The sequence below is a fragment of the Phasianus colchicus genome, chromosome 4 (assembly GCF_987193195.1).
Source record: "Phasianus colchicus chromosome 4, bPhaCol1.hap1.1, whole genome shotgun sequence".
Lineage (NCBI taxonomy): Eukaryota > Metazoa > Chordata > Aves > Galliformes > Phasianidae > Phasianus > Phasianus colchicus.
The window spans coordinates 60,866,335-60,887,769 of record NC_143439.1 but is presented as its reverse complement, the minus strand read 5'-3'; the positions used below and the strand labels follow the sequence as shown (position 1 = coordinate 60,887,769).

General features: G+C 37.8%; 1 protein-coding gene across 1 annotated transcript in view; it reads right to left on the bottom strand.

Annotated features, from left to right (window-relative positions):
• WFS1 (wolframin ER transmembrane glycoprotein) overlaps positions 1–12,768 on the bottom strand; it is a 32,938-nt gene extending 20,170 nt beyond the window's left edge. Inside the window, exons 1-2 of the mRNA XM_031588359.2 lie at positions 12,363–12,768; positions 10,681–10,878 (exon numbers count right to left, since the gene is read on the bottom strand). Coding sequence (XP_031444219.1) covers positions 10,681–10,873 — 193 coding nt within the window. The 5' untranslated portion in view covers positions 10,874–10,878; positions 12,363–12,768. The remainder of the gene's footprint in view (positions 1–10,680; positions 10,879–12,362) is intronic.
• Between the last annotated feature and the right edge of the window lie 8,667 nt (positions 12,769–21,435).

Sequence of the window (21,435 nt, the reverse complement as noted above, 5' to 3'; positions counted from 1 at the left end):
AACTGAAAGCAGTTTCTCAGACAGGAAGCAATAATGAACACAAAGTATTAATTTGAAATATATAAGTTTAAAAGAAATTACAGGTTTTTACAAGTGAATATTAAAGCTGCATGGAAATGCTTCTGAACAAAAGATTAAGGCATCAGGCAACACCCACACACAGGAGGAAACCTGTACGGCATACAAACTTTGTGATCACAACTACAAGCATTCATTTCGGCTCAGAAAAGAAGTGACAGGGATGTGCAAAAGGAGGAAAAATGGTGTGTTTGGGAGAATAAAACATCTTAGATTACAGAATATGAAACAAGGCCCCTGGACGGGCTTTCCCATTTTATTATTACAGCAAGTGCTCCTGAAGCAACTGAAAATAGGAAGAGTTAAACATGCACAGTGCATATGCTACATTCAGTTCTAGCCAGTGTTAGCACACTTCCAAGCTCACCGAATACATAAACCTTTTTAACCATTTCATGAGAACACTTGATAGATGAAAATTGCTATCAAGGCAGCCCAGCAAGATGAGTCAAGCAACTGTAAATAGTCAGTTTCAGTTGATCTCCAAATCCTAGGGTTTTTAAAATAGGCAAAAAAAAAAAAAGACCAGAGAACAGCAATAACATCAGTAAATCCCAGAGACAAAGGTAGCATCACAACAGTGATATTAGTTATTTCATTTATTAAACATAGGTAAAACTCAGAAACCAGAAGAACGAACAATTTTTGATTCTAGAAAGGAGCAGCTCACAGAAGCTAGATGAGCTCACTCTACTACTACTCTACAGCAATTTAGATTTAGTATCTGTCTAGCTGTGCCCAAAGCCAAAAGTCTGCTGGAATTGTATTTAAAAGGAAAACAGGATATTTGGAAAAATAAAAGAGAGGAAAAAGGAGAGGACAAGTTTTTGGAAATAACTCATCATTCTAAAACTGAGGTCACTCCTTTATAAAGAGAATTAGAAAAAACAATGAATTTCAAACATACCAGATAGACTAAAAGACATTTGGGAGAATAACTCAATGCAGACTCTGTTACTGCTTTCTATACCTTTTTCAAGCACACAGATTGCAGCCAGCCCACCAGGTAGACTGAAGACAATTCAAGGCTAGCAAAATACTTTAAAGAAATGGTCACAGTAAGAGATCTATTAAAAGATATGTTCCCTGCCAATCCTAACAGAAGATAGTGCTGAGAGGCTCCTATGCAGAAAGCTCAAATTTACTTTAAAAAGTTACCATTTCTTTCAACTGTATTTTAAAGCATAATTTCTTATTTGTTTATGCAAGTGCTCTAACATTAAAATCCATTGAACTACATACCGGAGCATGTAACCTTTCACTTAAAACAGAGGGATGAAAAGTGACAAGCAAGATATCAGATTTGTGACAGTAGAGACCATTCTGTCTGTCATCCATACCCAACAAATATGTAAAAGGGAAAAAAATGAGCCTGAAGGTTCCAAAGTAGGTACCACATAAAAGTCAGAAAATAAAAAGCCACATTAGACAGCCCTGAAGGAGTTAAAAGGTGGGAGAACAAATCCAGCTCTTATCTCTCTATAAAGTTGGTATGTAAGGCTTCTCACAGAAGTTTTCTAAAGAAATTAGGAAGAAAGCTGTTAAGTGGATAAACAATAGATTTAGAAACAAAAAACTAGAAGTGGGAATATGTAGCTCACACACTCCCAGTGAAACAATAGGACTCATTATTTAGTGCATAGATGATACAAAAAAAGGCAAATACAAACATCACTCTGCTGATAATTCTGTGCTGCCCAGGGAAAAAATATACCAAAAATAGGCAAAAAAAACCCTCAAAACCCAAACACGATCTATGACTCCAAATAAACTGCAGAAGGATTTGGTCTGATTAAGTGTTAAGAGTGTAGATGAAACGCAGTAAATGCAAAATAAGACAAAGCCATCCTATCGCTGTGTACAGTGACAAGCTCTGAAGTACCACCAGAGCAAAACCTTGGAACTGTTAACAAACTATTTTATGAAGCAACTTCCCAGTGTCAGTAAAACATTATTTATCAGAGCCTCTTAAGCTTCTGAGTTCATTCTCCAGAGCAATAAGTCATGGGAACAACTTACAAAATGGAGAAGATAAACAGAGCAACTATTCCATGTCTTAACAAATCCAAGAAACAAAGGGCATCAACTACCACAAACAGTCAACAGGTTGAGAGTACTGAGTCAATGTCAAATATTTGTATGAATTTAAACCAATGGACAAACCAATGCTTGTACTAAAAATAACATACAAACACCAAAAGCTCTCACTTCTGAGCCAGGAAGTCTCCAGGATGAAAAAACAAAGATGATCATTCTGAGAAGGAAAAGGGGGCTCATGAATACCTCAAACACACCAGTAACTTAAATAAAATCAGGAAGGAGGGCACTAATACTGCACAGAGACAAAGCTCCTTATGTCTAACAGGTATGCTGTAGGCAACACCATGGAGGATTCAAATGAAAAAGGCAACAAGAATCTTGGATTGGAAAGCATCACTAGTCAGATTCTCTGGTAGCAACAATACTGAGCACCGATAGCAACTTCTGTGATTCTTCACAGACTAACTGCAGTATGAGCTCATGTAGGAGAGGAGAAAAAGCTGGATGAGATCCAGAGAAAGAAAAAGAACAACTTTGTATTTTAACAGCTTTATCCATTAAGCTCTCTACTTAAGTAGGTTAGGTTGCCTTTTTTTTTACTTCTAAAAAAAATCACAGGAGGTCAAGCATTCCCCTCAACTTCACATTATTAGCTGACTAGTAATTTATGTTTGATGAAAGTGGTATGGAACATGCTTTCATTTCTTTCATTTACAGGTCTTTCCAGCAGCTAAGTCACCAGGGGACAGAGAAGGAAAAATGTCTCTTTGACATCAGATCTTCTCTTGGGCAAGTTCTCCGTATATCATGAAGCACAGTGATGAACTGATCAGTACCACCCTGTGCTGAACTTCTCTGAAGCTTGAGGTAGGCATCATTTAACTGCTCTGAGATCCTTTAGCAAGAAAATCTTATTGTAACATAGTCTGAAAGGGAATCTGAACTACAAAGAAAACTACCATACTTCTACTTTGATAGGTTTCTTGCATGAATAACCTGTGTTTACTGCTAAACTCTACCCTACCTATCATGCTTAACTCAAAAATTCTGTATTTGCTGAAGTGTTGGCACCTTTCAGCAATGACCACAGAACAATATTCCTGAACCACTTTTCTAAGAAAACTCATTTTCCTGCTCTTAAGCTTCCATCAGTCTTGTTTTCTAGTCCTTCAGTATGCATTTATCTTTGTTATAGTTACAGTTATCAAAAGAAGCATCTAAGGCAGTGGAGGCCTTGCTACAGAGTTCAAGACTATGATAGGACCATATTGCAAACATGCAGTCCTTTTGGGCTACTACGAAAGAAAAAATGCATGACTGAAGCATCAGAAATAACACTGATACCATAGTGAAGCAGTTAACTTATGCTAGAACACTGAACAAATTTGCTGTAAGTTCACGTCCTGTGATATTAGTTACACCAGCTTCTGCATATCATTCCATATGATTTTCTGCATGAGTCTGTTTGCTACTGTAAAGAAAATTTAACAGAGTTGAAAATTGAAGATCTTACAACATTAGACAGAAAATAAGGAACAAGAATGCTTGCACACACAGTAAATAATGTAGGTATCCTTTGTTCAAGCAGTAAATGCTCTCTAGGAAAAAGAAAGCTTAAGAGACCTCCAAAACAGTACAGAATATATTTTGTGCAGAATCTCATTGGACTGTATTTCTTTCAGAGTTATCTCCTATTAATGTTCTTCCAAAGGAAGTGGAAATCATTCCTACACTGGCACTTTTTGTAGGAAAGTTCTTTCTAGAAGCACAAAACTGATAAATTTATCCAAGGCAACAAATCCTATATCTTCAGGGAACAGTCCACAGCTCTTTATTACAGATTTTATTTTCACTATGAAACAAGCTTTCTCAAAACTCAAGCTTAAGAACAAAGGCATACACATATTAATGACAAAAAAATATTTTTACTGCTAGAAGATGCTCTGTAGACATAGCTCCAAGGTGAAAAGAAGAAAGTTAAAATTAATCAAGCACCTTTCAGGAATAAGAAATTTAAGCTGTTCATCTGCAGTTAGATTTGTCTATTATAAATGTGCTCTTAGAAGAAGTTGATCTGTACATTTTGTAACAAAATGTAATTTGCTAATAGCTTTTGTGTCATTGGATTGTACTGTTGAGCTTTCAGCATTGAGAGGAGCCAGTTGGAATCCCAAGAGAAATCCTCCTACTCACTTTGCACAAGCTCCAGAAGTTGAGTGGCACTGTGCACTGTACCTGCATAGCACTACAGTTTTCTAGAAAAGACTGATGTTCCACCCAAGCACAGGCATTAAGCACCATCTCATAAACGAGCTGTTTGAACAGAACATAACACAGAGGACATGACTGCAGAGGGGAAAATTTTGTAAAAACAAAACACCACTCTTTTAGCAGTTTTAATTCTTCAGACTATTACTTGCTCACCTGTAAGCGTTCAATCCTTTCATCCACTCAGAATCCTCCTGCACTTTTTAAAATGTGTTTTTGATTCCATAGTGGTACTTTAAAACAGTTCCTGCTTGTCCCAAGAACAACTAAACACATTTGCATGCATTGTGAGGCATTCTATTTTTAAAGCTGATAATAAGGATGAGAGTGAGGGGAATAACTTTTTTTTAAGAGAAGTTTAGGACTCAGCCCTGCTTTCTCTGGGAGCAGCACTGTGTTTGTAGATATGATTATAGACTTAGTCACACCACAATTGCAAGTCATCAAATAGCATTAAATTGAAAAGGGAACAACTTCTGCACCCCCACAAAATGAAGGTAAATTGTCAGGAGAGAAGTGACAAAAAGCATGTAGGTGGAAGACTAAGAGTGATGATATTATAGAGTATAAATTTTAAAAGTGGAAGGAAAACTATTCTTAAAAGGTGTTTCTTTCTAGAGTAGCTATTATTGTACACTGATCACTTAAAGTAATTTAAAATGATTTTACAACTAATAAGACAGCTTTGCTGGTTTTTTCCTATGCAGTCTCAGATCTACCCCAACTTATCAATAAAAACTTAATCAAAGAGGTTCCAAAAGTGAAGTTAAAATTTTTTGTCATTTCTCAGGTAAAAATTAAAACATTGCTAACCTTCTCCACAAAAACAAAAAGAAAATCAATCTGCAGAAAAGCTATGTGAGAAAGACTCGAAAACATAAGCCTTGCATTGTCCACACAGTTGTGTGAATGAAAACCAAAGTTATCACAATACTACACTTCAGGAATTCTGCTGTGAAAGTCCTTCAACACAGACACTATCAGTTCATTAACTTATTATCAAAATAGCAGCCATTAAAAACACCTCTGATATTTGGCAAGTCAGCAGTGCCTATTCCTTGCTTACTAAGCACTGCTAATAGTTTACTGAGTTTGCAAAGGACTGGTTTTATTTCCAGTTTACTTTATCCAGCCTCACCTTCTAACTTCTGTACCTAGGCAGGCCTTTCTGCTGTTGCAAGAGACCCCATTAACAGGACAAGTTTCAAATCTCTCCTATGTCTTTTTTTGCAGTTCTATTTGAAGATAAATGTACAGATATCAAGTATGCCCAAGTGTTTTCATCTCAAAACACTACAAAATACATATAGAGGTTAGTCAGCTTCCAGAAGCTCTTGCAGCAGATGAATTTCTTCAATAAGACACTTGGTTCAGATGAGGCATGAGCTTCTCAGCTCTTCCCATTTAATGTGTTTTGTTTGTGCAGCAGAACACATATACTGGATTCCTTTTGGAAAAAACTTAAAGGCAAAGACTGTATTTCCAACTGCTCGATTTAATTTAGGCAAGCTGAGTTTAGTATAAATAAAGGATACAAGATGGGTATAATATGAACCTTGGGTCCTCAGCACCAAACGATTTACAGAAATACTCTCATTTCATGACACAACATGCTAATGTGAATGCAGCTCTTCCTCTTCTACTGCTCCTTTCTATCCCTTCTATCATATACATAAATAGACTTTGGGACATCCCAAATTTTACCTGAAAGTGGAGTCATTAACTTTTGTTTGTATAGAATCCTCTCTCTCCTACAATAATGCCTGACAAAGAAGCTTTCCAGAAGCCCAGTAATCACAGGTAAAGCCTGAAAGAACATCAATAAACTGACAAATAAATGTAAAGTAATTAATACTTCAGGGCATAAACTCCTAACAATCAAGTAATTTTCTGAGTTTTCTTCAAGCTTTGCACAAACATTCCACATTGCCTCACAATATGCCTGTAAAGCAAAATATCACTTGTGTCTTCATTTTCTGATAAAATAGAGGTCTGAAGCAAAGATTTCGTATAACCTTAAGTAGAATAAGCTAACATGTGGAAAGTATTTGTAAATTAGCAAGGTTCCCTCCTATTTGTTAACCTTCATTTAGCAACGCATGGGAGACACACTGTTACAATGTATTGTAAACTGTTTTGAAGATTTTTTGGTACTGTTTATAAATTGTAAGTCACACAATTTATAAAAGAAACTTCAAGAGGTACAAAAAAACCTCATAACCTTCCACAGAGCAGAAATCCACATATCTACCATCATAAGGCATTTATTTATGTCCACAAAGCTCTCAGTACAAATACTTTCCCCATATGTTCTCAATTTTAGAGGGAGAAATCGGTGCATGTCCTTAATAACAAAAACATGGACAACACTAAGTTAGGGAACCAAAGAGATGCTTCTTGAAGCACTGCAACTCAGTTTCACAGTGCTCTCAATATTTCCCAAACTCACCTCTGAAATCCTATCTGATTTCTTTTTCTTCAACTGTACTGGCTAGCAAACGTATATGAATGATGTAAACAAAACACTCCCCTCTCAAAATAAAATCCCTTTTGTCTGCAAAAAAGAAAAAGTCACCACCACACTGTTCCCACAATTTCTCTGTTATCCTAGTACGTCCCTCTTACCTTCCCTTCTACTGCTAACCAGCAGGCAGTTCAATATCATTCTAAAGGAGAATATTTTGCATGCTTGAAAAGGAAACGCTTCCAGAAAACCTAGAGCACAACAAACATGTACCTGGGGAGAGAGAGTCAGTCCAGTTCAAGTTACCACCTCTGCTGACTTGAACTAATTAATGGAATGCAGATATGCCAGGCAAGTATCCTATCATTATCATATTGTGAGAAGTTTCTCTCAATTATGCGTTCTATGTACAAACATGGGAAATGATTCCACTAACAATCATTGTGTTTTTAGGCCTATTTGGAAAATTGTTCTTATGGAGTGCAAAACAAGGGGACAGAAATTGAGGGTCCTGTGCACTTGGGAGGCATAACTGTGTCTTTGAGATCTGAGTCTGAGTTTACTTCATTAAATTTCACTAGATTTCATTAGCAAGCAGCCACTAGTCTTTTTTTTCTTTTCTTACCATATACCACATTCCTCCTGACATAGACTACTAAAGTAATGACAGAACTTCTTTAAGCAGCTGGCAACTCTTCTGTTATTTCCTTACATAAATACTGATGACTCAATGGTTTTGAAGTTTTGGAAGCTCTCATTAGCAGTGCATATGCTTTGCTCACTAATAAACTTCCTGTCCAGGAACATTCTTGACAGGGTAGCAACACTGTTAAAACAAAAAACAACAAATTGACACACATGCCATTCCTAACACACTCCACACAAAGAAAACTCAATAACTTACATAGGTAGGAATTTTCTATAGAAAACAACAGGTTTGGAAAGGAATTGGAAAACCCCCTTTAAAACAAACACCCACCAATATCTATAAATCATCAGTTGAGGATTTCCCTCTCCCCCCCATAAAATTGAAGTTTGATTTATACAATGCATTTGCAACTGCATTTGACTGCTACCCTCTACTGTGAGATGAATTATATAAGGAATAGCTAAAACACTACCTAATGATATTAGCCTATGATGAACTAAAGACTGACAAGAGAACACCTTAGGTATAGGATTCTGATCCAAATGAAGTACCTATGTTTAAGTGCTTTACTGAATTAGAGCCAGGGCATTCATTCCTTTGCTGGATTATGCTGCAATATACAGATAGTGCTGCCGGAGTGGTCAATAGGTGTTTCCAGGAAACAAATTACTTTCTGTTCCAATCAGCACTAAACATTTAAATGCACTAAACAGAAACAGGAAGAAAAAGCATATATCTGACATGCAGATATTTAAGTAAGAATATTTCAAGAGTAATGCAACGATTTAAGTTGGAAGACATCTTATGCAATCCTCCTGCAGAAGCAGGGCCAGTTGGAATAGGGCAGCTAGGACCTCACCCAGGTGGCTTTTGAATATCTCCAAGGAGAAGACTCCACAAATGACCTCACCAGCACTCAGCACAGGGAAGAGATCATCTCCCCCTTGACCTGCCAGCAACACTCCTCCTAATGCAGCCTAGGATGCCATCTGATATGATAGGTACCAGAAATGCACAATCAAGGAAGTACTGAAAGGTCTGGAGAAAGTTCCAAGGTTGCCTTACCTCAACTCTGGCCAGAACAGAAAGTTTTCTGGCTCAAGTCATTTATCTTGAGGCCCTAGAAATAAGGGTTTTAAGTCAAGAGCTCCTTGAGTCTCAAGGACCACAGCTGGCTGTGATCCTTCATCTCTGTCTGAGCTGAGATACCACTTGAGGCAGACTTCTGAGGTCAACACTGACAAAGAACAGCCCTTTGGGGACAGACCCTCTTATCCACTGAGAGTCCAAAAAAGGACAGGCAAATAATTCACCAGGAGGTATAAGTTTAAAAGCCACCCCTTTGGTACCCTGCACACAAATTTCAAGTGAACCTTGCCATTCTCAAACCTGTATTTGACTGTAGTAAATTTCATTGAATCAACATGTTAAATTGGCCAGTGATTAAGTGCCGACTGAGTCACAAGGTTAGGTAGTATAATTCTTAGTATTGTAAAAGTATTAATAAACACTAAATTGCTGTTAAAACTGGTTCCTACATAGCTCTAATCTACAACAATTATTCAAAGGAACTGATGCAATTTCCCAAGGAAGAAGTTGGTTCCCAGACCATGTTTTACATCCTTTCCTAAAACCAGAATACTATATATATATATATAAAACTATATGCCATAACTAATAGACTGAGTGCTTCATCTTATGTCTGTGAGCAACTGCAATGTTATTTATTGGTAAAGGCTCCAGTGATTCTGAGGAATACCTTCTGTCGGTTTGAATACTGCAAAAACTGCTGAAGTGCCAATTTTGGATTTGAGATAAGATTTTTTTTCCTATTTATGTTTCAATAAATACATATATGAATGTGTGAACTTCTGTGGATTTGTATTTCTCTTTCTGAAGGTCTATTAAAATCCCTGATTTTAAGTTTCGATGACCAGTGCTGCTGTGGGTGGAAGAGAAAATTCTCAGCTTCCTCTTTTATGAGAGTTTTTAGTTCTAGAACACGTTGGTATTATGCTAAATTTTGTAAGTCCAAAATAACCATAGAAAAAACTGGACAGAAATATGATCTTATTGAACACATTTTCTATCTAAATCAACTAAAATCTTGGTTATTAGAGACTATGGCATGATACAACAACAGTAACTTATTTTGCAGCATTAAATATTTGAATATATTAAGAGAAGGATGTAAAGGGCAGTGACATTTACGCCAGGCAATTAAAGGGGATATCATCAGAAATGAGCCACAACTGAAATGGAGAAATACATCAATATTTGGAAGCCCTAGACCTAAACTAAGAATCACATAATTGATGTCAAAAGACTCTATTCTCTAACAGCTGAGTAATTTTACAGGTAGGCTAGATGACAAAGATGGCAGTGATACCCTGAAGCATATTAAAATTCAGGCATTCAAAAAAAAGTTCACAACTTCTGTCTAGAATGTGCTCTTTGGTACCAAAGAATGCAGAAGGTTCCAGCAGTCAGTTCTGAATTACATACAAAAAGACGTACTAACACAGCCAATGGTATTGGCCTGAATCTTGTAATGAAAGTTTAATTTAAAAGAAAATTAAAGAACAGTAACCATGCCTGGAATACAAGATTTCTTGCAGAAATATTAGATTACAAGATGAATTTAAAACTGAGCACAAGAGCCTTATGTTTTTCTTTCTACCTTCAGCAAGAGGTTATGCACTCTGCCTCTCAAGATGTATCGCTATTCGTAAAACTTCTTATCTGACAGCTAATATTAGCTTCACTTCTGTCACTGATTTCATACATTGGTCCCTTTAATCTATGTTACTCTAGTATCTATTCACCCATGTTACAATTCATATTAAAGCTGCAGTCAGCATGTAGTCTAGCCAGTTAAAGAAATTAAATTTAAGCCTTTATATTCTGTTGAATTACATTTAATTCTTCCTGCCAATTTTTCAGAGAAACTTCTGTTGCTACTCTATTTACATTAGGAAAACTAGATGGAAAAGCCCAAAAATACACAAAAAACAAGCAGCAAAGAAAAAAACTCTTCCAAAACAACAGCTTAAGAATTTAGAGGCTGCTTTTTATCACTTGGCAGTGTCTCTTCAGAGCAAGATCTTAAAATGCATACACATATTAATCTCCTAAGATTTAACATAACTCAATTTTGCAGAAAAACTACTTTCACACTCACCATTTTTTTCAGCTTTCTCCCTGCTATGGGAGTAGCCTGGAACCGAAGAGGAAGGAGTTGCAGCATCTCCTGAGGGTGATCCAGATTTATGACTGCTCTCACTATGGTCCACAGCAGCAGCATTCAGCTGGGACCTTCCAAGATGCAGTTGCTGTTGAGAGGGACTTGATGGAGAATCAGAATTTGAGCTCATTTTCGCTGCAAAAAAGAGAAGAGGGATTAATTGTCAAGTAGCAGAATCACTACATAAAAACAAAGTGAAGTTTAAAATCCAAATCTGTATATATAGTTATAAAAAGTCTTGAAAATGGCAAGAATATTACTAGCAACTTCAGGATGTACAAATACATCCTTGAATAATTCCAAGCATCAACAGTTACTGTTGATTATTGACTGACCACATATAGCATTATACAAAAATAGCTACTGCCTTTATCCATTAACTAAATAAGAATTGATTTTCAAGAATAGACAAACAGTTCACAATTAAATCCTGTAAATACTACATACAGACAACCATTTGAGTCTAATTTTGCATATGCAAGAAATAAAGATTTACTCCTAAATCTTTCATAGAACAACACCGTCCATTTTAAAACAATAGAAAAATTGACTCCATCCCAAGGGCCTGGTGCACAGCCACCACCCAAGTCAAATAGCAGAGAAGGAAAAAAAAAAAAAGAGGAGGCAAAGGTGAGAAGGCAAAGGAGAACTCTGAAACTGGAAACAAAAAGAGGAACACCACCAAAGACACTCTTTGTGGATACCTGGAAGTGAAACATACAGAACCCCAGATAAGCTCACTTTATTTCCTACTTAGTTAGTCCATGATTTTATGAAGTAAACAGAAAACACTCAGGCAAGGAGTGAAGGCCTTATGATTCCCCACAAAACAACGCCTTTTAACTCCCAGTGCAAACCCTCTCTGAAACGAGGCAAACTCTGTTCTGTAGAGAAGATTTCCTTAAATCAGTAAACTTGCTTACTGAATGCTTATCTCATACCAGCCAGGAAGTCGGGAGGCACACATTCATGCTACCACAGCATGACGAGGAATAACTCTCTCTGCTTGAAAGCAAGCCCTTTGAAATGAAGTAATTCATGACAAACACTGTGTTTGCTTACCAACTACGTCTTTAAAACAGCTGTCCAGTTCATTGACCTAAAGGTGCTTTTTCTCATGGAGATGGAAGCAATGCAGCCAAACTCAGGGATACAACCCCTAACTCAGCCAACAGCTTCAACTCCACTTAAAGAGCACCAAATCACGACAGGATGCTGAAAGCTCCAAAAGCATTAACACAGCAAATTATTCTCCGCAGTTTAGACAACGTGCCTTATATTAAAAAAAGAAAAAACTTCACTGAAAGACAGAAAACGCATTTCTGTATTGCATCCCTAATCAAGCTATAAATAAACCAACACAGTTCCACACTCATCCACCCTTCAAACAAGCCCTAGGAAAGCACAGAGATTAAAATACCTTCCCAATAGACCAGTATGAATATTTTTAACCGCTGTACAATCACAAAAGTTACTTTGCAACCCGTTTTCAGCTTGACCTTCCGGAGCACTGTCAGCCACAACACAGGTCTGCCTGCAAAGGGTGCCCCACCACACCGACGGACACAGGGCGACGAAGGCCGCCGTCCTACACGTGAGGCGAACAGAGAGAGACTTACCCCAGGCGCAGGCACTTCACAAAACACTGCTGTCTCACCAGTCCCTCCTACAAAGGGCGCTCTCAAGTTTCTCTGCGCCCAGACGCTAACCCTTAACTTTGATTACAGCTCTTCCTCGCAAAGTTCGGGAGCAGAGCTGCAGGACGAGCCGCCTCACATCCACTGCGGCCGGGCAGGGGCGCTGCCCGAGAGGCCGGAGGGCGCCCGGGCAACAGCGACGGCAGCAGCGCTCCAGCACCCCGGAAGGCCGCGGGGACCGGGAGGGAGACGGCAGCTCGCGCCGTCCTGCCCACGGCCCTCACTCCGGCCGCTCACCGAGGCGAAGCCACCTGTGCTAGCTGCCCACTCAAAGTTTCTCCGCGGCCGCCAAGCGCCGAGTGGGGCCGTGGCGGCCGCCCGCCGCCCTTAGGGGTGGCCCGGCCCTCCCCCAGCCGCAGTTCCTTCCCGCGGCGCCTCGCGAGCGGCCAGCGCCGCTGCCACTCAGCGCCCCGGGGCGGCTCCGCTGCTGGGGGCGGTACCGGCGGGAGGCGGGCGGGCCGGGCGGAGGGAGGCGGCTGGGGGGGGTGTGGTGGATTGCTTCCTGTGAGGGCGGTGAGGGTCGTGGGGGGCAGCTCCAAAGTGGCGGTGTGGTGTTATGACAAAGGACGGGATTGTATAGGGAACGGAGGGGGCAAAATGGCCGTGATTGAGGAATTAATTATAATAAATTCTCTTAAAAGTTAGCGCTGTGTGCTCGCACTTGTGTCGCATACAGGGAGAGCTCGCAGGCTTGCAGTGAGATGGGAGCGTAGCTGAGAGGGTTGGTGTGGTATTGGTGCTTCTTTGCAGAAGCAGTGCTGCTGCTGCTTGGTTTTGAGCTGCCTAAAGGTAAATCAGTCTCTATGGAGCGCTGTCAACAGCTTCTAGTTCAAAACGAAGCTCTCACGAACTCTAAACAGGAGTTTAAATTTAAACTGCAGAGTAATTTAGTCATTAAGTTAGTCACTAAGTAAGTTTTTTGGAAGTTATGACTTTGTATCAGGTGGTAGAGTGCTGTGGTATGTTTAATTTTTAAGATATGAGGTCCTACTTCTCAGCCTGGAGAGGGCTTTGGGGAGACCTCTGAGAGGGGCCTTTTGGTGTGTAAGGGAGGGCTGTAAGAAAGAAGGGGACAGGCTGCAGCAGGGCCTGTGGTGATAGGACTGGGGGAAATGGTTTCTAAACTAAAGGAGGGGAGATTTAGATTGGATATAAGGAAGAAACCTTTTATGATAAGTGAAGTGCTAGAATGAATTGCCTGGAGATGTAGGTGCTGAATGGGGCTCTGAGCAACCTGAATGAGCTGTCAATGTCCCTGTTCAATGCAGGGGAGTTGGACTAGGTGGCCTTACAAGGTCCCTTCTAATTCATACAATTCTATGATCATATTTGTTGATGTCACTGCCTTCTATTTTTTCTATCCCCAAACAAAAATGTAATCCCCAGCACCTGTGCTTTCCTTTCTATTTCTCTACCTTGGGGTTCAGAAAAAAAATTAGAATTTTACCCAAAATAAGTCTCAACAGGAAGTTCAGCTTATTACTTTTTTTTTTTTTTTTTTTTTTTTTTTGTGGAAAAATAAACAACCAAACAACCCAGAAGATCGCTTTTAAGAAGATGCTTTTCCTCTCTGAATCTCATCTGGTTTTGTCAGGAATCTAAGTGCCTGCCTTATGTTATCAGCTCAGTTGTTTGTTCAGACTGACAGTGTGACCTAACTCAGATACAACTTTAACTGCTGCAATCTGCTCCCCCTGCTATTCACATTTGCTTTAAGCTATTACTCTATAAAATTGATTTGATATTTAGTGGGTGTGCTTAACAGATGTAGCTTGCTTAGGGAACAGGTGGAAATGAGGGTGGTAGCTGGAAAAACAACTATCAAGGAAGTGTAAAATAAGGCCTCTCTGTACTGCTTATGTCCTCTTCTTTCCAACAGTTGGTATAAGCCATTCCTGAGGATCTTGGTTCAAATTTAAAACTATCTCCACTGAATGCTACTCAGTTAAACATTGACACTCAATGTAAAATATATTCACAGATTGTTTATAAGTGATGTGCAGTATATATGCACATTTCATTGTTGAACTTGATTAGCTCCTTAACTTAGAAAATACCACCTAAACCTCAACAGTGTCTTAACTGCCACACACACTTTATGTACTCAGGTATATAAATATACATAACATAACTTGGAGTAAGCCAAACTTAAGCATGGTGTTAGCCACTGATATCAATTCCACTAACTTCACTTTGGCTCACACCATATCACATATGTTGGTTTGCATTTGGCATAATCACAGTTGCCAACTGCTTCAGTTAAAAAGAAGAACCCTGGAAGTACTGTAATAACTCATGGCAACACCTTTTTAATGTCAGTTATATACTATGATTCAAAAAATCCTATTGTAGTAAGGACAGAATAAAAGCTTGGTGTCCAGCCAGTTTCATCCAACCCTTTGACAAATATTTGGATATTTACAAAGTGATGTTACTCTGTTTTCTGTAAATGTTGTTTACTCAACATATTATAAAATGTAAGTGATCACATGAATGTCCTATTTATGTCATTGGGCTACAGGCTGAAATTAACTGCTTTTCCATAGGAGCATCAAGGAATTCTAGAAACATGATCAGGGACTTCCAATGATCTCAGCAGCTCATACGTAGCCTCTGTTAAGCTGCACTGACTCTGGAATGTGATACAAAAATTAACATCTTCACGTTCTGTTATGAAATTTTTATTCTCACATTTTGGTATGATTGTACTATTTAAATGTTTTTTAAAAGTCCGTCACTCAGAAAATTTAATTTACAGCTGTAAAGAGACATGGTCATACTGAGCACTATTACACAGAAAGTTTTGTTACTAAATCAATCGATTCAAACTGATTTACCCATCATTATCATAGAATCATAGAATGGCTTGGATTGGAAGGGACCTCAAAGATCATCTAGTTCCAATTCCCTGCTGTAGCCTAATGCTAAAGTGAAATCACATTTGTTGTACTGTTGGCATATAAGTTTTTCAGCAGCCCAGAGAAAAACTTTTAATCACTTTGTTTCCTAAAATGATGAAAGAACACAGTGACAATCCATGAAAATTAACTTTCATGAAGTATGAATCATTCCAGTGAACAATCTTCAACTCTGTTTGTCACAGTAACTCTAAATAGAAGTCCATTTCTTTAGTCCACAGTACGGTAAGAAACAGATTTGATGTAATCTGTCTGGATGTGTCCAGAATATGTTAATTCTAACAACAACAAAAAAAAGAAAACAGAATTGTCAGCAGTTGTGAGAGTATAAAAGCTGAAAAATCTGGAGAAAATTGCCATATGCACCTTCTGTACTTACATGTTATGAAAGGCACATTAAATAAGAATATCTAAGTGACGCTAAATAAGCTATACTTAAAGATGTCTCAAACATCATTGCCCCACCTTTTCAATTAAGAGTTGTTGTTTTGAAATAATAGGTTTTGTTTTTTACTTTGTTACACCTATTTTAACAACATAATTTGATTGATGGAGGGATTCTATCAGCATAAAATTAGTGCAATAAAAGCTCCAGCATGCCTCATGAGCAGCTTGAGATTCTATTGTTTCATTAGGCTCTAAGGACCAACCTGCAAACAGACTCTTTTTTTTTCAGGTTATGTGTAAATCTAAAGCAGCAGTCATCTTCTGTCAGAAATACTTAATTCATACTCAATACTTTAAGCACAGTAGAATCTAGACAGATATACAATCCAGAAACTGAATGATGTGATGTCAGTAACTAGCATGTAAGTGCTATTTGGGATGGATATTTAGGAGGAAGAATTAGTAAAAGGCAAGGGTGGGAGGAAATGGAAAGAAAAACATAGAAAGGCTGCCTCTAAAAGCAGGTAAAAATAGTGAGAGGGGAGTTCTGTGAATATTGGTGGTGAAGAATCTTGTCAGATCTGCATATTAAATGTAACACTTCAGAGGTGGAAGAGCTTTTGTGTAAAAACTTGTTTTCATGTGCATAAATACACAGGGCAATATGAGCATCTCTCCCTCTCCATTGCTCACTTATCTTTATCCCAATGTCCTTCTGCCTCTTGGCAAAGCCACAGGCAAGTAATAACCAGCGTCACTGCATTATAGAAAAGAGCAGTTCTGTAGCACTCCCTCCCATGAGATTTCCCTGCTGGCAGAAAAGGGTCAGCCTTCTCCTCATGAATGCCTATTCTCTAGGTCAGTTACATGGCATCGTAGGTTCAGTTCCTTGTTTATTTCCCAGCTGTTTTCTTAGTCATGGACATATGCTGTAAAAAGGACAAGGTTTTAAAAAGATGCCAGCAGCAAACTCACAGGTGATAGTTAAGGCTGTGAATGTCCAACAGTGGCTTTTCTAAGGTAACTCATTTCCTAAAGGAGGCGAGAAGAATGTGCTCCTCTTTTGCTTCCTCAGAAGTTCCTGATTGTTCTTTTGACAGCACAACCATGAGAGAGCTGCTGATTTCATTGCTGGTACACAGTACAAATCAAACTTAACTTTCTAAAGCTTGATGCTGCATCCGAATTGAAGTTTTATTCATTTTATTCTGCTACTGCCTAGAGGAAATGGCAGTTTTCTAAGACTAGGAAAATATTATCTCAGACCTTTATGCATGAAAAAAACAGCAACACGTATAAATAGAGTCTGTGAATGTATCTTGAATCAAGTTGGTGTTAACAGAGATTAAATTTGGTCTAAAATGAAATTTGGCATCTTCAGACACTGAGAATTTCTTGGTAGATGTAACTTTTTACTCAAGAATTTCTATGGAGTTTGTAAATAAATGAGGTTGCCCTACAAAGTACTGTGGCACCCCTCAAGCAACATATTTAACACCTAGAGTCATAGAATCATAGAATGGTTTGGGTTGGAAGGGACCTTTAAGATCACCTTGTTCCACCCCCACCCCTACTATAGACAAGGACACCTCAGGTTGCTCAAAGCCTCATCCAGCCTGGCCTTGAATGCTTTCTGGCAGTGGGCATCCACAGACTCACTGGGCAGCTTGTAGCACAGATGAGTTTGGATCATCCTTTCAGACTGCAAAGTGCTCCACAAATGTCCTGCAAACTGATTCATTACTATTCATTCTTTTGCACTGTGAGCATAATCTTGCTCACAGTGACCTCTAGTGTAAATGAACGAAACAATTTGGATACTGCAGTGCATTAATTTCAGGTAGAACTGCAGTTGCAGATTCAATCTAATGCATGTAGGGCAATATATGCAGCTGTTATCTGTTTAAAGAGACATGTATGTATGCGATTTGTTTGACTAAATAACAGACTGTTTTATGAATTAAACAAGCATGCAAAGAGTGAATCGAAAACTGTAAAACCAAAAACATTCCTTCAGCCATAATAAATAAATAAATAATATTTTTAAATGTATTTAAACTAACAAAAAATAATAATTAAAAAAAAAAAAAACCAAAAAAAAAAACAGTGTGATTCAGGTAATTAGCATCATTCCCAAGTGAAAGAGTTTGCTCTTACTTCTGAAATATAGCTCTGGATTTCATATCTGAGTTACAAATCAAATAGCAGCGATGCAAGAATTGCTGTAAAATTTACAGATTTTCCAGTGTGTAAACCCAATATATTAATGAGTTAACCTCAATGTTATACATACTTTTTAGAATAATTTGAATGGATTAAAAGAATTACTCTAAAGCAAAAATTTTTCTGTCTGTTTTCTACAAAACTGCACAAGGAAAGGAAAAAGTGAATCAGATTATTATAGAAAATAATTTATCATGGAAAATTCCTGATACTTGGCAGTGTTACATCTGGAATTTAATAGTTAAAGGGAATTTAGCTTGAGAAGGAGCCAGCTCAATCCCTGAATTCATTCTGTAGGGATCTTCCCTCGTTTCAGGAGAAAATAATCTCCCATCTACTTTGAATAAATGGAAATTACCATTTCTTTGTCACATCAGCTCGCATAGCTTGAAATATAAAGTGTTAGTAATTTAAGCTACCTTCCATCCTTTCCAGTAATCCATCTGCTACACAGCAGCAAACGCAGACATTTTGTTCTCCAGCCAGAAAATGTTATATATAAATTGCTATCTGAAAAATTGAGTTGCTACATCTCAATTGCAGGCATGTTTAATGTAAAGGATTCTGTAGCAGGAGATTGTGTACCATTTAATTAAGTTCTCAAAATTGCATAAAACTGTCATATTGCAAATTACTTTTCTGACAGGAATATACACTGTTAGTCCTATACATGTCAGATCAAATTCTTTCATATTGTGCCTCTCAGTGTTTTAGTCAGGAAGCCTTCGTAGTGTCATATTAGTCATTAAACTTTCAAATCATATTTATGTCAATACTGTTATCTACAAATCTCACTACTTCCTGCCTAAAAATTGGCCAGTCATTTCACAGCTTTGCATACAAACACATTGCCAGAAATGTGAAAAGAAAGTGAACAGTGATGTGAGTTCATTAAAAATATGAGTGAATTAATGGATCATTAAACAGAGAAGTTCAGATTACCTATATATGGAAAAGTCCACATTATTCCTTGACAATTACATAAAATCAAGGCAGATGGTTTGGTCGATTTGAAATACAGGTTGAAGCATCTGTTCTTTGTCCAACTTTTCTATTAAACATTTCACTGTGCTTCTTCAAATTTTATTTACACATTTCAGTATTCCAATCCTGTTGATTACCATTGAGAGTAATGTGATTTAGTAATTTTAATAATGACTTTAAACAACTATAAAAGGGGCGTAAAAACAGGCTGCAGCCCTCTAATAATGCTGTTTTGTCATAGCAAATGCAATCACATGAATGTTCTCATGGTACAAAATGTATTTAGTGGAGACCCTCAGGAAGGTGTTGGTCAGTGTGAGATGTTTCAATACCTTCACAATGCTGTTAAGTTGAAAAACACATCACTCCCACCAGGTGGCAATAACTCTTCATTTTTAAAAGGCATGTGCTATATTTTAGATGGTAGAAGTGTATTTTATCTACTAGTTAGTGGGAAAAATCATGATTTACAATAAAGTCAAGATGATGGACAATGTAATTTTCCTGAACTCTCAAAGACCAACACAGCTTCAGTAAGGGCACATGATGCCTGGCAAATTTGTTGGTATTCTGTGATGGGGTTGCAGAATTGGTGGATAAGAGAAGAACAACTGACATAATTTGGACTTGTGCAGAGTGTTTGACACTGTCCTTCATGACATTCTTGTCTCCAAATTGGAGGTATATGGATCTGATGGAAAGACCATTCGGTGAATAAGGATTGGCTGGATGGTTGCACTTGAAGAACTGTTGCCAGAGGCTTGATATCTAGGCAGAGACCTGGGTGAGTGACGAGTGGTGTTCCTGAGGGGTTGGTATTGAGACTGACTCTCTTTAGCATCTTTGTTGGTGACATCATCAGTCTTGACTCTTCAGTGTCTGATCATGCAGAAGAAGGCAACGTGCTCAGTTATTCTCTTGAGATCCCTATAATAATGTGAGAAGACATAAGTGCCCAAAATGGGCTTCATTATGAATGAACAGAACAGCATCTAACCAGTCAAGCAGAAAGTTCTGTGGCAGGATATGGACACAAACACTACAGACTTCCTACAGAGGAAACAGTTTAGAACAAATGTTTGTTTCTGCTAATACTTTACAACTTACTGTATTTTTCAAGAGCCAAGATCATCTTTCAAACTTTACACGCAGTTCTTTTGTCCATTTTCAGCCTTCAGAACTCTGTTCCTGCAATATATCTACCATTTAATATTTGCCACAAATCTTACATAAGTAAAATATTTTTCCTGCTTCCTCATGTAGACATGTACATGCATAAAATTTAATAAGTATCCCTATCTCACCTTAAAAATCAGCACTGGTTGGAATCTTTTATATTCTGAATTTTTAACCTACTTTATATATTAACCTAATGCAACGTGTCTGATTGCATAAACTGCCTATTTTTATTTTTTTCTCCAAAATGCTTACACTTGGTAAAAAGAAAAAGCTATTGTAAGAAAAAGGTGGTACTGACATAAGCATTGTTTTATTTTACTGTCGTGGTATAGAATTCGAACTGCAGAGTAAAGTAATTTATAGCATTGGTTGAAATAAAATATTACATTTGGTTCAGCTTAAGGAGAATGCAAGGTATTTTTGCAAGTTACTGTTTTTGATGTAACAGCTTATGAAACATAACTGCTAGTTTTATATGATTGAGTGTATCATGAGATACCAATAAATGTGAAAATTTGTATTTAATTCCAGTGTTAGTTTTCACGCGTTTCTAACAGGTTATTGGATAAAAGCCCTTTGAACACAAATAGCTAAGAAAAAAAGGCTGCAAAGCTTACTCTTGAAAGAGATGTGATTTATACTTTTCCTTCCTTTTCAGTTCCCTTTGAAAGAACAAGTCCAAAACATCCTTGAATAGGGAATACTGTGCGTGGAATTAGAAACTTCACTGCTTATATGTTCTCATAAGGTCTCATAACATTAAGACATGTTCTGTTTCAATAGAAGGAATTGTTCAAGTGTAGGAAAATTCCAGCTGAGAAGCTTGGTACAGCTACACACCACAGTATTCAGCAACAGAGTTAAATACTTTGTAAGATATCTAAGGCATGTTATCAACTATACATAGATAGACTTTACTACAAAGGCCTAAGTAAATAACTCAAATTAGTGAATGACAGATGAAGTCAGGTATTTTATTTTAATAAACATAATGCCGTCCGATAGGGAGAGCTGCATTAATGTTATTATTTTGCTTACTTTCAGCATATTTTTTTCCCTTTCTGAAAATACCATTATAATGCAAAATAATCACAGATAAAAGTAGAAAACATACGTTCAGCCAAGTTTTGGATTGGGGTCATTTAACCCTCAGGATGCCAGAGTCATTAGACAGCACAGGTTATACATAGCAACTACCATTCCAATTCAAAGATACTGTTGTTTTTTGTAACAAAATTGTTCCTTCCTCAGGTGTCCTGAAAGCAGGAGGTAGCCTTAGTCCGGTGTCACTAGTGGTGGAGTGT